The sequence below is a fragment of the Pecten maximus genome, chromosome 8 (assembly GCF_902652985.1).
Source record: "Pecten maximus chromosome 8, xPecMax1.1, whole genome shotgun sequence".
Taxonomy (NCBI): Eukaryota; Metazoa; Mollusca; class Bivalvia; order Pectinida; family Pectinidae; genus Pecten; species Pecten maximus.
The window spans coordinates 17,060,543-17,076,203 of NC_047022.1; the positions used below are offsets into that span (position 1 = coordinate 17,060,543).

Below are 15,661 nucleotides of genomic sequence, written 5' to 3' on the forward strand. Positions count from 1 at the left end.
ATTTAGACAAAATTGTAGAGTAATTTTATACAGGGATCTAGTTAAATAGATATATAGTTACCGTTGTAAATCAACATGTCACTTACTTTTCATTGTCATGGAGTTCTTAGTCAGGTTTGATAATCTCCTCTAGGCCATTGGATCTACGTGTGTAAAACTGATTTCTTACTTAAACTTACCTTCATACAATATTTTTACAATTTTACAATAAAAATGTCATGTATCAGTTATTTATATAGCAATAAAACATATGTTTCATTGAACACATGCTGTGCCAACCATACGTCACCGAAACCCGATGAACATAACTCGTGTTTCAAATGAAAAACCAAGTTTGCCTTACAATTCGACTTTTTGCATTAAGTTCAACTAATTCGTTATAACAAGCCCTCAATATATACAATTATCGGTCTTCAACAGGTATAGCCAGTATCTAACAATAAGAAATTTACAGTGTATATAATATGGAAAAGGACCAACTTCAAAATAAACCATAGAACTATTAACAGGTTTTTTTCACATCCAAAACAGATTTCAAAAACGAAAAAATGTAGCTTTTCAATCTGTAGTGCGGTGTTTAAGCCCCAGACCTCACAACCATACTTCAAAATGCATGATATCATAATGTAAGTATCAACTAATGATAATTTAGTATTTTCATTCAACATAAATTTATTTGCCTTACGATTGAGGAGATAATAAGCTTTTCTGCCTTGTACAGCAATGTTACTCTGTGCCACTGTAAATTGTCCGCTAAAATTAAAAACCAAGCCAAAACAGTATAACTCATGATCTACCACCTCTATAACTTTTAGATCGCATATGAACACAACAAAAATGAGACTTCAATTCATTATTTGGAGAATAAATCAACGGGATACTAATCTTAATGCGCATCTGGAGTTTTCTCAGTTCATATAGGTACCTATCACAAGTAAAATTTATCGACTCACGGTATATGTATTTATTGAAATATAAGTGTAAGCTTATATACTACACACAGAAAACGAACAGGTCGGGATATATACATACAATGTATATATAAATATATAGGGTCTAGTAAGTAATAACGACGGTATAAACCAATATAGGTACTGGATCCTAACAAACAAATGTTGGATGCGTATTACTAGAAATAGATATATGTCAAGTAGTAATAACGACAGTACAGACAAGTAAATTGCCGAATTTTCGAGGCAATCTGCCCCTTTATCAAGACACAGGTAAATTACATACGATCACATATAGACATAGAACATGGAACAGTTACACAAATATAGTAGGTATAGATACATCATGCATTTTTCAGTTTTTTGTATATCAAGTCAGTATACATTTGAGAAGTCACGTTTAATATAAAATCGTATTCAAGGATCTTCAAATAACATTTTTAATTTTAATAATTTTGTGTATATTTTCCGGAGAATTCATTCAGTCTCCGTTTATGAAAGTATATATTCGATATCTCACAACCGCTTGAAACAGTCCCAATATATCAAAGCTGGAAAATGACACAGATTTTCTAGCAAACGTTTGGAACTGTCGTGAAATGCAGCTGAGACAGCTGATACGCGTCTATATTGTGATGTAGTCTTAATAAATAGGCCTACAAAGAGAAGTCGTTATGGCTCTACAGAAAACGAGCGATCTAACTGTTGCTACTACGGATTCACATCGACAAGGAAATCAGAAAACAAATATAAAGGTGCTTGATGAAGAGACCTACACAAAGGTAATCAACCTGGGCAAGTCTTCTGCAGCTGTTCTGTCTTGTTATAGCTTCAATAACAGTACGCTGCTACATGTGAACTGTACATTATATATGTATTAACGACTTTGAGCACATGTTTTTGATAAAGTTAGCGAGAAATACCAAGGTTGGTATCTAGCACATGAGATGTTCCCGTCTCGTGTAGGCAGTACGTATGTACGTCTATGATGAATTCATAACCAATGCACGTGTATGGATGAAGTAGAACTAGCTGAATGTTTCTGACTAATTATTTGGTTTTGATGCCTGCCGACAAGGCGTCTGTTTTAAGTTTCTCGCAGTGGAATCGTTAGCCCGAGTTTTCTCTTCCCTGACACCATGTCTGGTGTACATGTAATATAAGGCCATGCCAGAGTGCACTACATACAGTGATACTGTATATCTAGCTACTATAAGAAAACGTGGAATACTCCTACACTGTTAGTATCGCTAAATCATGGTGCAGATAAAATAAAATCAGGCGTGACATAGCACTTACCTTACATGTATGGATAAACAAGATATTTATCTACCCCAAAATACACATTTAGTCGCATATCAGTGTTCAATTTCGTCCGTATACTATATATATACCCTTATGCTGGTCAAAATTTCACACTGTGGACACGCCACTTTGTAGTCTTCTAACATTGTTGGAGTAGCATGCACGTACGTATTACAGCCATGGTCCTTTCCTGTATGGTGTCAATATCGAAACTCCATATGAAAGCCATACCACTAAAGGGGTTCATTAAAAAATGATATCATATATATGAGATGGGTGGCACAATATCCCTACACTGTGAGATCCATCTCTTTCAGTACAGTATACATATGTTCAGTATATATGTATACTGTACTGGAGCAGTATGTATATTGGGTATTTGGGATGTGGTTACTTTCCGTTCAACCATTAAAGAAATATTCTATATTTTATATGCGTAGAAGAATTATAATGTTGATTATTAACTTTCAGAATCTTGAGAATATAATTGAAAGAGATTTCTTTCCGGACCTGCCCAAACTCCAGTCACATACAGAATACTTCACAGCCCTTGAGAAGAATGATCTGGTCAAGCTTCGTGAGATACAGATGAGGCAGAATACAAATCGACCCCAGACAGGCTCTACAACAGGATGTATGTTCAATAATTGAATCTTTGAAGGTTAAGATATCCTACTAAGTATATATAGCTTGTCTTCATAAACTAACATAACCTGTATGAAAAAAATTACATGAACCAACATCAAGTCAAATGCCACCAGTCACTTTTTAGCATGTTGTTTATAATCATTTGCCCATTTTACGCTATTGTCTGCTAAAAAAAAGAAGGTAGCAATGCATCATAAAAGTAGAAAGCTGCATAATCTATCCACTTTGTGACATATATGATAAATTGTGATATTTCATATAATCAAAGAAAAAACGTCTTGTTGGTTCAATCATATGATATGATTATCAGTACTGAACATACAAATGTATATAGACTTGTTCTTCTCTCAGACTTGATAAAATATATATATATTCAAATCTACTGAGATTAATTTCAAAATTATATTATTTAATAAAATTGTGTAACTTTTCCCACCTTTATTTGTCTTTACATTTATCTAATCTGTTTTATACTACAGATGCCACACCAGCCACTTTTGAGACTCCAGAACCAGACAGTAGACAAAAGTCTCCGAAACACAATGGTCGAGAGCCTGAGCCATCATCCAAGGCTACAAGTATGAAGCAACTGTATAAATAATATTATGTAATCTGTAGATGGATGTTTCATTTCAATGTTTCTATAGTAATTATCTGTATGGAAGTTTCATTTCAATTTTTAAATAGTAATCATCAAATGTTAACTTTGTTCATTTTACACCAATTACGAAACAAGTTAAACCAACTTTATATATCAAAGTATCAAATATCTCGAGATGATATAATTAGTTAATACATTTGTAATTAGGGTCGAATCAATCCTAATGCTAAAGAAGTTTAAGGTGATGTCTGAAAAGCATACGTGAAAAGCCTCTGTTATAGACTTTCACCAATATCATCTTACATGTATTGTCATTTCAATGTAACCCTGGTAAAAACTAGCCAAAAGATACCACTTGGCTAGAAAGATCTTCTCTTTACTGGTAACTTGATCAGTTGAAATTAAGATTAATACATCATAGATTCAGGGTTCAAACCCCAGCAAAGGTACTAAAAGGAAGTTAATTTATCATGCTGTCCGTAAAACAAATATACTACCAAAGTTATTACACGGACAGAATAAAATTGGAAAGGGATAAGAGACAGATTACATCAGTTTCCTTGTTTCCATAAGAAAATAAATACATGTACATCCTTATGCTGCAGTCATTTTCAAAATATCATTGATACGGGAAATTTTGGTTCCTTTTATAATTCTCATGAAAAATAATGTAACCCTTTGTTAATAGTATATGAACTAGCATTTGTTGGTAATTATAATTATACAGCAATTGAGGGGCTTATCACCAGACATTGGCTTATTTCCTCAGAAATATTATTGGGTAAACAAAATTCATATATGCATTTGTGGGCATATTAAAAGACATCTTATTATCAATGTGTTACATTTCAGCATGGAAATGTTTAGGCCTTACACTGCTGAATTAAATAAATTCCTTGATTTTGAGTGTAATTTTCCTTAAATAATCTGCTTGTTCATTTTGTTATATGTCATGGCTGTAATTAAAAACTTTGTTTTCCTATTTTTACCTTTCAATTAGTATATTTTTTTGTTTCAATTTGGTTTATAGAAGAAAAAGACCTTGCATCCTTGGATCGTTACTTATCCAAAAACACAAGTGAAGACAATGCTTCATTTGCTGAAATTCTGGAGGAGACACAGAAGAAAGAGAGAGAGAAACATGCCTGGCTTTATGAAAATGAGAGGGACAGAACAACAGTAGGTAGCTTACATTGGTATTTGTCGATGTCGAACAATCCTGAAATGTATACATAGGAATCCCAAATACATGTAGTACAAAATAGATACAACTATTCTTTGATATATCATACATGTGAAATCATTTTGCATTGACTAACAGTATTTTAAAAGAAGTATACTTTTATTACATTTTCACAAATGCAGTACAAATGTTTATAGTTTTATATTTTAAAAAAAAATCATTTTTTTTCACCCTTCAAAATTTGATGGGAGTCGGTACTGTTATTATGGTATGACATTGTCCAAGTCCAACTGTCCGTTAAGTGTAAAATTTGTTTGTCCAGAGATCTCTTCATACTTTGTCAATCAATCTCTTTGGATTTTTATAGATTTTATAATCGGTATTGTGATTCAACTTTTTTTCAAAAGTGCCCTTTGTTTATTTCAGTAAATAAATCAACATTCTTGTTAGTTGAGGACTTTTGGTCATATTTCACTTAAATATTGAATATTTTTTCGTAATTCTCACTCTTGCTATGCAATAATGAAAAAACAATCACCCCACCTACCTATAGCTACCTTTTGAAAACACTGAATATCTTCTATGGATCACATACAACTATATCTAAGTGGCTCTGAGTTTTCCCATTGACAAAATGCTTAGTGGCAGCTGCCACCATATGCCTATAACACCCAGTGCCTCATGCTATAACACCCAGGGGGTCGGGCTATAACACCCAGTGCCTCATGCTATAACACCCAGGGGGTCAGGCTATAACACCCAGTGTCTCAGGCTATAGCACCCAGGGTCTCAGTCTATAACACTCAATGTCTCGGGCTATAGCACCCAGGGGGTCAGGCTATAACACCCAAGGGGTCAGGCTATAACACCCAGTGTCTCATGCTATAACACCCAGGGGGTCAGGCTATAACACCCAAGGGGTCAGGCTATAACACCCAGTGTCTCATGCTATAACACCCAAGGGGTCAGGCTATAACACCCAGTGCCTCAGGCTATAACACCCAGTGTCTCAGGCTATAACACCCAGGGGGTCAGGCTATAACACCCAGTGTCTCATGCTATAACACCCAGTGCCTCAGGCTATAACACCCAGTGTCTCATGCTATAACACCCAGGGGGTCAGGTTTTAACACCCAGTGCCTCAGGCTATAACACCCAAGGGGTCATATGAAATTTAAAAAGGCGGTTACAAGATTTTTTATTGGTTCAGTTTTCAAAATTGATGAAAATGGTAAGGTGTTTTAAGGGGTTCCCATAGCATTTGCCCCTTATACACATACACCTTGCTGCCATATATCGACTATAGCAACATTAAAACCACTGTTTATTGCTAAATGTTAGCAGTACAAGTACCATGTAACCTCAATCTGCATGGGTGCAGAGAGTGAAAGTGAATGTAACATCTGAAGTATCTAGGGTTAAGTGTATGCTCTTGTCACGTCATCAAGGAACAACATCATACTTGAATTAAGCATTTGAACATTATTTTTTTTGTGCACAGGAAGAGGATGAACGTTTGGCACTACCCAGCATAGAACAGCAGGCTATAGAAGGACCACCTAAAGCTGGGGCAGACTCGTGGAAGTACAAGGCCCGAAACGCCCTCATGTATGTGCCTGATGGTACGTATCAGATTGTATTTAGTGTAATGTTTAAAGAAATTCTTTTTTCTTGTCAATATACGCAATTTGTCAGCACAAAACTGCATACATGTATTCTATGACCTACTGCAAAGAGCTGATATGAAGAAATTATTACCACTTATAATGAAACAAATCTTTTACTGGTTTTGATAACCATCAGTTTAACGTTATTTCATATGACCAACACTCATCAGATTACGTGAAATGTTTATATCACCCTTAATTCCTTATCTGTCATCGGTCTGTAATGCTGCAGTCCAGACTTAAACTGTAGATTTGATGTAGCTCTAGTGTACTCTGGGATCTGAAAGTTTGTTTGAGCTGATCAAGTCTGTGTGCCCATGTAAAAAGCCCTATTCTCCATTGGGAAATGGTACCATAATTAGGGTGTAATATGTAAATAAATCAATCGGAACATTAAAATTTTAGAATGGCTGTGTACTGGCTTCAATATTATTAAAAGTTTGTATGTTTTGTTGACAGGTGAAGAATTAAGTGAAGCTGAACTTATCGAGTTGAGAAAAGGCAAGCCAAGGGAGATAATTCATGAAAATACTAGATTCCAGATCAGTCCTTGGAATCAGTCAAGGAGTGCTGAGCAGATCAAGCAGGCAGCATCTCTAAAAGCCCTTACATGTTATGGCAAGATAGGTCATGATGGAAAGGAAATCATGCCCTTAGAATCTCCCAAGGTCAATGGATATGGTTTTGTAGGGACCCCTTCTCCAGCTCCTGGAGTTGAGGACTCTCCAATGATGACATGGGGAGAGATAGATAGCACTCCATACCGCCTTGAAGGAAATGACACACCGCTCACCAGTGCTGGTGGTCCAACATTCAAGGTAAAGGGAACATTTTATTGAAATACTTAAAAATCAATCCCCGCGGATATTCAATCTTGCTTGTAACAAGCATTTTCATTGGCTTAATAATTATGTTATCAATTGCAACACATGAGGTAAAAAAAAATGATGTTGCCATTTGTAACTTCTCTTTTGACTGGCTGATACAGTGGCGTAATAATTTCTATGAAAAAATAGTTGATAAAAGTGCATTTTCACAGGGATGGTATATATGTAATCAAATTAGGATTAATTTTAATGTATTTCTTCATGATACAGAGCTTAAACCACTTGAGTCTGCTTACACATCATTTTTCATGTTATATCCCCATACCATTAAAGGGACATCACGGTAAAAACGTTGTAATTTTCAATGAATGTACGTGTTTTGTTCCTTTCCAGTTATGTTTCTGTGCTGTCCCAATGTTCAGTCGATCCGCATGTCCAGCTTGACCACTTGATTTAGTTGGGAATCCCCCTCTAAATTTAGCGCGGAAATTATTTTTAAATCATCACGTAACTGTTTTGAAATCGAGGCAACACAAACACACGATAGTTTACAAGGCGAATTGGATTAGTTGGACAACAATATTATACAGTGGTTTAAATGTTTAACACGTTCTGTATATATTCCGGCACATATATTTATGTGTAAATAAGTGTAAACACCGTACATATAGTATAGTGACAGTATAGCGATGTACTGGTACAGACTGTATAAATATTACCGAGTTGGTGTAAATATTACCGAGATTGTCATGACCTACTATCCAGCAATCAAGCAGAATACGAGCAGCGTCCGTATTACTGCTGTTTTCATGTTTGAACTGTATTGTACTGCTTCCCCAGTTTAATTCTAGGATTGTGTTTGACCCATTTTCCAATTATTCTCTTCATTGCGGAAGCTGTTATCGTTTTCAACCGCAGTCGATTCACATTGGAAGCCATTTTTGTTTTCAGGTGTTTTAGTGTGTTGTGCGCATGCGTGTTATCGTATAATAACGTATATGTCACAAAATTTGCATATTCAGACTATTGATCAACGAATTGTGATAACCTTTTTATAATTAATAATTGATGTTTTTTATATACATATATCATCAAATTCGAATGGTTATTGTTCATAAGGATATTTTTTTCAAAGATATACCCAATAATATGAAAAAATACAAAATAAAAATTGGTTTACCGTGATGTCCCTTTAAATTATCTTAAAGTTTATCCTTAAAGAATAGAGAGGTTTAATGATATTGTGATCTTGGTGCATGATTGATGAATTGCCATAACATTTACTCATATTCCCATGGATTTGTCTAGACTTTAGGGGAAACTAATCTTTTCGGAAAAAATGAGAAAAACAGTTCTGAAAAGGGGAAATTTGAAAAATCGCAAAATTTCTTTTATTTACATTAAAAACACATTTTCCATGTGAAAATAGCAAATCTGGAGGATTTAAGGATTTTATTTCCATAAAAATGAAGGAAAATATAATATTTGAGTGAATTAAACAGAAGTCTGAGGGGGAAAATGGAACAAAATACTGAGGAGAAACTACCCATAAATGGCAGTAAAAATTCCTAGGTTGATCCTTGATTCCTTACCGTATTTATCCTGCAGTAAGCCCAGAGGTACTAACACATCTCCTCTAGGTAAAAGACAGCAGTGGGCTAACAGGACAATGATAAAACATATTACTGGACTTGGCTAATTATTAGTTACAGACTGACTGATTGATAAATACAGACAAAGGAAATAATTGATTAGTAAAATTTGTTTCTGTCTAGGATGAGGTTTTGAGCCCAAACACAAGTCGACACCATTGTAGGTAGAATTTGTTTGATAGGGGAGAATTGGTGAGGGGTGTGCTACCAAATTATCCCTGCCCCTTCAGCTCTTGTAATGTCATTCTGCATGTTTTATTATATTGGAGCTACATTTGTCACTGTTATTTTTAAGCCGTGGAACAGTATATAAGCAGGGAAAGATATTTCCAACGGTCGTTTTCACTTCATCCAATGATTAAATAAACTTTTCTTCAACAGATTCCAGAGATGCCAAAAAGAGACAGACTTGCAATGGATCTTGCAGAGAAAGCCAGTAAAGCCCACAGGGACAAAAAGGAGAAAGCATTGAAGTCTGTACAAGCAAGGCTATCATCGTAAGTCTAATACTTATGATAACCAATTATAAATTTTGTTGTTTTACTTGACGGACAGATATCTGGAATAGCCAAGTTTTACTGATCAGTTATAAATTTTGTTGTTTTACTTGACGGACAGATATCTGGAATAGCCAAGTTTTACTGATCAGTTATTATCCCTTCGCGACGAAAGGTGGGGAGGGGATATAGCGTTCCGTTCGTACGTAAGTACGTACGTATGTTTACTTTTTGTCAGCGCTCTTGCGACTTCATTTTTGAACGGATTCTGACTAAACTTCATATATATGGGTCCAGCATGAGAATACCTCGAACGAGTTCGTGTTTCAGGGTGCCAAGGTTAAGGTCAAGGTCACCGTTACTATTTATAGAAAATCTTTGTCAGCACTCTTGCGACTTCATTTTTGAATGGATCCTGACCAAACTTCATATATGGGTCCAGCATGGGAATACCTCGAATGAGTTCGTGTTTCAGGGTGCCAAGGTCAAGGTTAAGGTTACTGTTACTATTTATAGAAAATCTTTGTCAGCACTCTTGCGACTTCATTTCTGAACGGATCCTGACCAAACTTCATATATGGGTCCAGCATGGGAATACCTCGAAAGAGTTTGTGTTTTAGGGCGCCAATTATAATTATAATAACTATCAGGAAATGAAGTTGCTAGTGTGATACGTAACCAGATACCGTTGAATGCATAACAATATATACCATATTTATCAGGCAATGAGCCCATGCCTGATAATCCCATGCATGTCTATTGCAGTTCAGTGCAAATGACAACTGATGTTATTTCAATGTCCTGCAATAACCCCACCCCCCATTTTGCGTCAGAGTTCATGTGTTAGCACGCGAGGGGATTTTTATCGTTTGCGATGCCTTGTTAATTTTGGTTTTTACTGATCAGTTATAAATTTTGTGTGTTTTACTTGACGGACAGATATCTGGAATAGCCAAGTTTTACTGATCAGTTATAAATTTTCTTGTTTTACTTGACGGACAGATATCTGGAATACACAGGTTTTACTGATCAGTTATAAATTTTGTGTGTTTTCTTTGATGGACAGATATCTGGAATACCCAAGTTTTACTGATCAGTTATAAATTTTGTTGTTTTACTTGATGGACAGATATCTGGAATAGCCAAGTTTTACTGATCAGTTATAAATTTTCTTGTTTTACTTGACGGACAGATATCTGGAATAGCCAGGTTTTACTGATCAGTTATAAATTTTCTTGTTTTACTTGACGGACAGATATCTGGAATACACAGGTTTTACTGATCAGTTATAAATTTTGTTGTTTTACTTGACGGACAGATATCTGGAATAGCCAAGTTTTACTGATCAGTTATAAATTTTCTTGTTTTACTTGACGGACAGATATCTGGAATACACAGGTTTTACTGATCAGTTATAAATTTTGTTGTTTTACTTGACGGACAGATATCTGGAATACACAGGTTTTACTGATCAGTTATAAATTTTGTTGTTTTACTTGACGGACAGATATCTGGAATAGCCAAGTTTTACTGATCAGTTATAAATTTTCTTGTTTTACTTGACGGACAGATATCTGGAATAGCCAAGTTTTACTGATCAGTTATAAATTTTCTTGTTTTACTTGACGGACAGATATCTGGAATACCCAGGTTTTACTGATCAGTTATAAATTTTGTGTGTTTTCTTTGATGGACAGATATCTGGAATACCCAGGTTAATATTACTAAACAAATAGGTATTTTGTATTGTGCCATATCATAATTTTGTCTCTGTTGACATTAGACACAGAAATAAATGTTCAACATTCGTGAAACAATGTCAGTAATTTCAGGTCAGATTTAATTATCTAATAATAAAGAGCATTGTATGAGCTTTTGTGGTTTAAATTTTTGTAAAAATGCAACTTAATGTTACTTTTCTATATTGCTAGACCCTCTCCAAAATTTGGACGATCTACCACAGAAAGACTACAGTCAATGTCTCCAGCAGCGCAGAGACTCGCAACAGCCAGACTTGGTGTCCGAACACAGTCAGACAAAGCCTTAAGAGCTAGCTACACTCCATCTCCATCCCATAGTCTCACAGGAGGCAAGACTCCAACCCTTACTCCACAACTCACCCCTAAACACGCCAGTAATACCCCTGAAGGGAGTTCAACTCCAGGGAGTAAAAGAGACGGATCAGATATAGCGTCTCTTACTGACAATCTTCTACAGTTGCCAAAAAGAAAAAAAGCTTCAGATTTCTTTTAAAAAAATTATATTTAATTTCCTGTGCTTAAAGTTATCTTCATATTTTCCAGTGAAGATTTATGTGTGAATGAAATCTGTGATGAACTGTGACAAAAATGCACCTTGAAGGCCCAAATGTGGTCGTTCTCGATCACAAATCAATCTTACAGATTATATGCCTCTGTGACTTGCATTCCAATGTGCATTGATGATGGCACTATGAATAGCTTTCATTACAACTTACATTTTGTTACTGTTTATTAAATATGCGAGAAAGTGAGAAAAATAATCAAAGATGGGTTTGTACCTTGGACAAGGATATCTCGACCCTGTAAGAGTTTTGCTTACACTCTGGTTGAGATTGTTGCAGAGGAACAGGCCCAGTAAGATTTTATAAATGGCGTTCACACTGGAGACCCAGGTTTGATTCCTGATGGAACACTCAACAGGAATGGGTCATTGTCTGTTCTTTCACATCAGTGTGTATAATATTTCTTATAATGTGTGTTCTATTTTAGGTAGGTACACGGTCGGAGCGTTATTTTCATTTCGCCTGTTTTTAGGGAGTTTGAGCTACAATGGTACATTAAGCTTACATTTTAGTGCTTCATCTTAGCTGTCGTTTTTCTTACCCGTCAACATAAGGTTGATGACTGCAATCTGCTGAACAGATTCAAGAAAAAGGACTGACTTTTCTATAAAGTGAATGAGGGGTTAGGGTCAAATAATAGAAACAGAATCGAAAACAGCAGAGGTCATCAGCTGTAAGGGTTAGGGTCAAACCACAGAAATAAAGTCAAAATCTTAATTATTAATTTAAGTGTCAAAAACAAAAATAGAGTTGAAAAATTAACTAAGTTCATCAATTCAGCCTGATATTCGCCTTTAAAGTGATCTGCTGAAATTGCAAAAGATATATACGATTATTTTGAAAACTTTTTTTTTTGCTAAGCTAATATAATCTAAATGCATAAGGTTTAAATATGGCATTGAATAAGCACAGCCATAGACCACTACAAGATTGATTGTACAGCCTTTCAGATGATCCTTTAGAGATCCTTTCATCATTGATTATAAAGGTCTTGGTCAAATTGTTTATGACACTGGACTTTGGTCATCTTACTCATTTATTTTACATTAACCCTTTCACCCCTACTGACCATATTGGACTTCAAATTATGAATGAATGGCTGAGTCCACTAACATTTCTTAGGGTTGAAATGGTTAACAGGATCATCCTAACAAATTATAAAACAAGCTACAAATGATTTTGTAATACATTTAAACATACTGGTATCATTTTTTGCAACCTGTATTTTTAGGTCATCTGACCCGAAGGGTCAGGATGACCTATAGTCATCATGTTTCGTCCGTCGTCGTGCGCCGTCCGCCGTTCGCCGTCCGCCGTGCGTAAACTTTTCACATTTCAAACTTCTTCTCAAGTTCCACCAGTGGGATTGAGCTGAAACTTGCCTGAAATGATGCTGGGATGGTCCCGACCAAGTGTTGTTATTTTTCGGGTCGGTCTGAAATCCAAGATGGCCGCCACAGCCGCCATTTTGAAAACACATTTGAAACTTCTTCTCGAGTTCCACAAGTGCTATTGAGCTGAAACTTGCCTGAAATGATCCTGAGATGATCCCGACCAAGTGTTGTTATTTTTCAGGTCGGTCAGATATTCAAGATGGCCGCCATGGCAACCATCTTGAAAAACACATTTTAAACTTCTTCTCCAGTTCCACTGGTGCCATTGAGTTGGAAATTGTTTAGGATGTTAAGGAGGGAGAGCCAACAAAGTGTTGTTATTTTTCGGCTTCGTAAAAACTTTGACATGGCAGCCACGTCGGCCATTTTGTAACATGATTGCGCAATCACGGTTCTTCTGAACAACACCTATTTGAAACTTCTTCTCAAATTCCAATAGTGGGATTCAGTTCTTACTTACCAAAAATGATCCTGAGATGGTCCTGACCAAGTGTTGTTATTTTTCAGGTCAGTCAGAAATCCAAGATGGCCGCCATGGCAACCATCTTGAAAAACACATTTTAAACTTCTTCTCCAGTTCCACTGGTGCGATTGAGCTGGAAGTTGTTGAGGATGTTAAGGAGGGAGAGTCAATAAAGTGTTGTTATTTTTCGGCTTCGTAAAAACTTTGACATGGCAGCCACGGCAGCCATTTTGTAACATGATTGCACAATCATGGTTCTTCTGAACAACACATATTTCAAACTTCTTCTCGAATACCATCAGTGGGATTCAGCTCTAACTTACCAGAAATGATCCTGAGATGGTCCTGACCAAGTGTTGCTATTTTTCAGGTCGGTCAAAAATCCAAGATGGCCGCCATGGCAGCCATCTTGAAAAACACATTTTAAACTTCTTCTCCAGTTCCACTGGTGCCATTGAACTGGAAATTGGTGAGGATGTTAAGGAAGGAGAGGCAACAAAGTGTTGTTTTTTTTCGGCCCCCATAAAAACTTCAACATGGCAGCCATGGTGGCTATTTTGTAACATGATTGCACAATCATGGTTCTTCCTTAACTACACCTATTTAAAACTTCTTCTCAAATTCCACCAGTGTGATTCTGCTCTTACGTACCGGAAATGATCCTGAGATGGTCCTGGCCAAGTGTTATTTATCGGGGCAGTCAGAAATCCAAGATGGCCACCATGGCAGCCATCTTGAAAAACACATTTTAAACTTCTTCCCCAGTTCCACTGGTGCCATTGAGCTGGAAATTGGTGTGGATGTTAAGGAAGGAGAGCCAACAAAGTGTTTTTATTTTTCGGCCTCGTAAAAACTTTGACATGGCAGCCACAGTGGCCATTTTGTAACATGATTGTGCAATCATGGTTCTTCTTTAACAACACCTATTTAAAACTTCTTCTCAAAGTCCATCAGTGACTAACTTACCAGAAATGATCCTGAGATGGTCTTGACCAAGTGTTGTTATTTTTCAGGTCGGTCAGAAATCCAAGATGGCCGCCATGGCCAACAGTGCCACTTTACTCTCTACAGAGAATGCATACTACAATAGTATAAGGGTCTTTAATTTTGAGTCAGATGACCGTTAAGGCCCATGGGCCTCTTGTTGATCTTGGTCTTTATTCAGAGATTCAATCACTAATTAAGTGCACAGTCTTGTATGTTCATGTAGAGAGTGCGCATATGAGGGTGTGGATATGAGTGTGTGCGTATGAGTGTGCACATATATATGAGTGTGCACGTTTGAGGGTGTGGGTATGAGTGTGCGTATGAGTGTGCACATATGAGGGTGTGGATATGAGTGTGCACGTATAAGGGTGTGGGTAAGTGTGTGTGCTTTTGAGTGTGTGTGAGTGAATGAAATGTTATTCATGACATTGTGTAATTATTTACACAAATGTTTCTATGATGGTTAGTTTTTTCTTAATTATGATATATGACACCTTAGATTGAAGTTTTTCATTCTTGATAACACAAACCAAGTTTCCTTTCAGATCCTTTAGAATACTACATGTGAGTTAACAATTTTCTAACAAGGTAAAAGAGGAAAGAAAAGATTTGTGGTCATGTCGAGAATGCAAAGCTTGGATTTTAAAGATGTACTTGTATTACTGATTGTGTTGTTTTGAATAAATGTTCTAGCTGGACTGGAAACCTCAAATTATCATAATTCCTGTTATTACTATACAGCATGACACTGTAGTTGGTCATTTGTTTAATCAAATTATATATCTTATGAAAAATATAAGTGAACTTATACTGTGGTATGGTGTCTGTCGCGAACTTATGCTGTGGTATGGTGTCTGTCGAATGTCCGCCTGCCCATCCTGACATCCGTCTGTTCGTCAGTCTTCATCCAGTAACATGCTGGGTTGAAGGTCTACCAAGTTTTTTTTCCCAAATCATTGATATTTCATATCTGGTATTATTTGTTCTCATGGTTATGGTATTTTACATGTACTGTACCAGTTACTGAAGAGAATAATATTAATTTGCTGTCGAAGTAGTCTTCCATTTGATTAACAGGCTGCAATACACGTGAATGATACAGACCGGAGAGGCCTCTTTTCTTTTCTTTTTTAGGTCATCTGACCTAAAAAAGACCTATAGTCA

At 36.2% G+C, this 15,661-nt stretch overlaps 1 protein-coding gene across 1 annotated transcript; it reads left to right on the plus strand.

The window, feature by feature from the left end:
- The first annotated feature begins 1,537 nt into the window (after positions 1-1,537).
- Positions 1,538-12,877, plus strand: LOC117332990 (splicing factor ESS-2 homolog). Its single transcript, XM_033892092.1, has 8 exons — positions 1,538-1,732; positions 2,727-2,889; positions 3,383-3,481; positions 4,535-4,683; positions 6,189-6,309; positions 6,814-7,172; positions 9,215-9,330; positions 11,262-12,877. Exons 1-8 carry the CDS (start codon positions 1,625-1,627, stop codon positions 11,581-11,583), a joined length of 1,437 nt encoding a protein of 478 aa, XP_033747983.1. The 5' UTR covers positions 1,538-1,624; the 3' UTR covers positions 11,584-12,877.
- Positions 12,878-15,661: the final 2,784 nt, after the last annotated feature.

Bases quoted from the DNA above. Each gene is read 5' to 3' on its own strand.
- LOC117332990 (XM_033892092.1), top strand. From the start codon at position 1,625: ATGGCTCTACAGAAAACGAGCGATCTAACTGTTGCTACTACGGATTCA. The intron at 6,310-6,813 runs GTACGTATCAGA...TTTTGTTGACAG, and splicing joins CCTCATGTATGTGCCTGATG to GTGAAGAATTAAGTGAAGCT. The intron at 7,173-9,214 runs GTAAAGGGAACA...TTTCTTCAACAG, and splicing joins CTGGTGGTCCAACATTCAAG to ATTCCAGAGATGCCAAAAAG.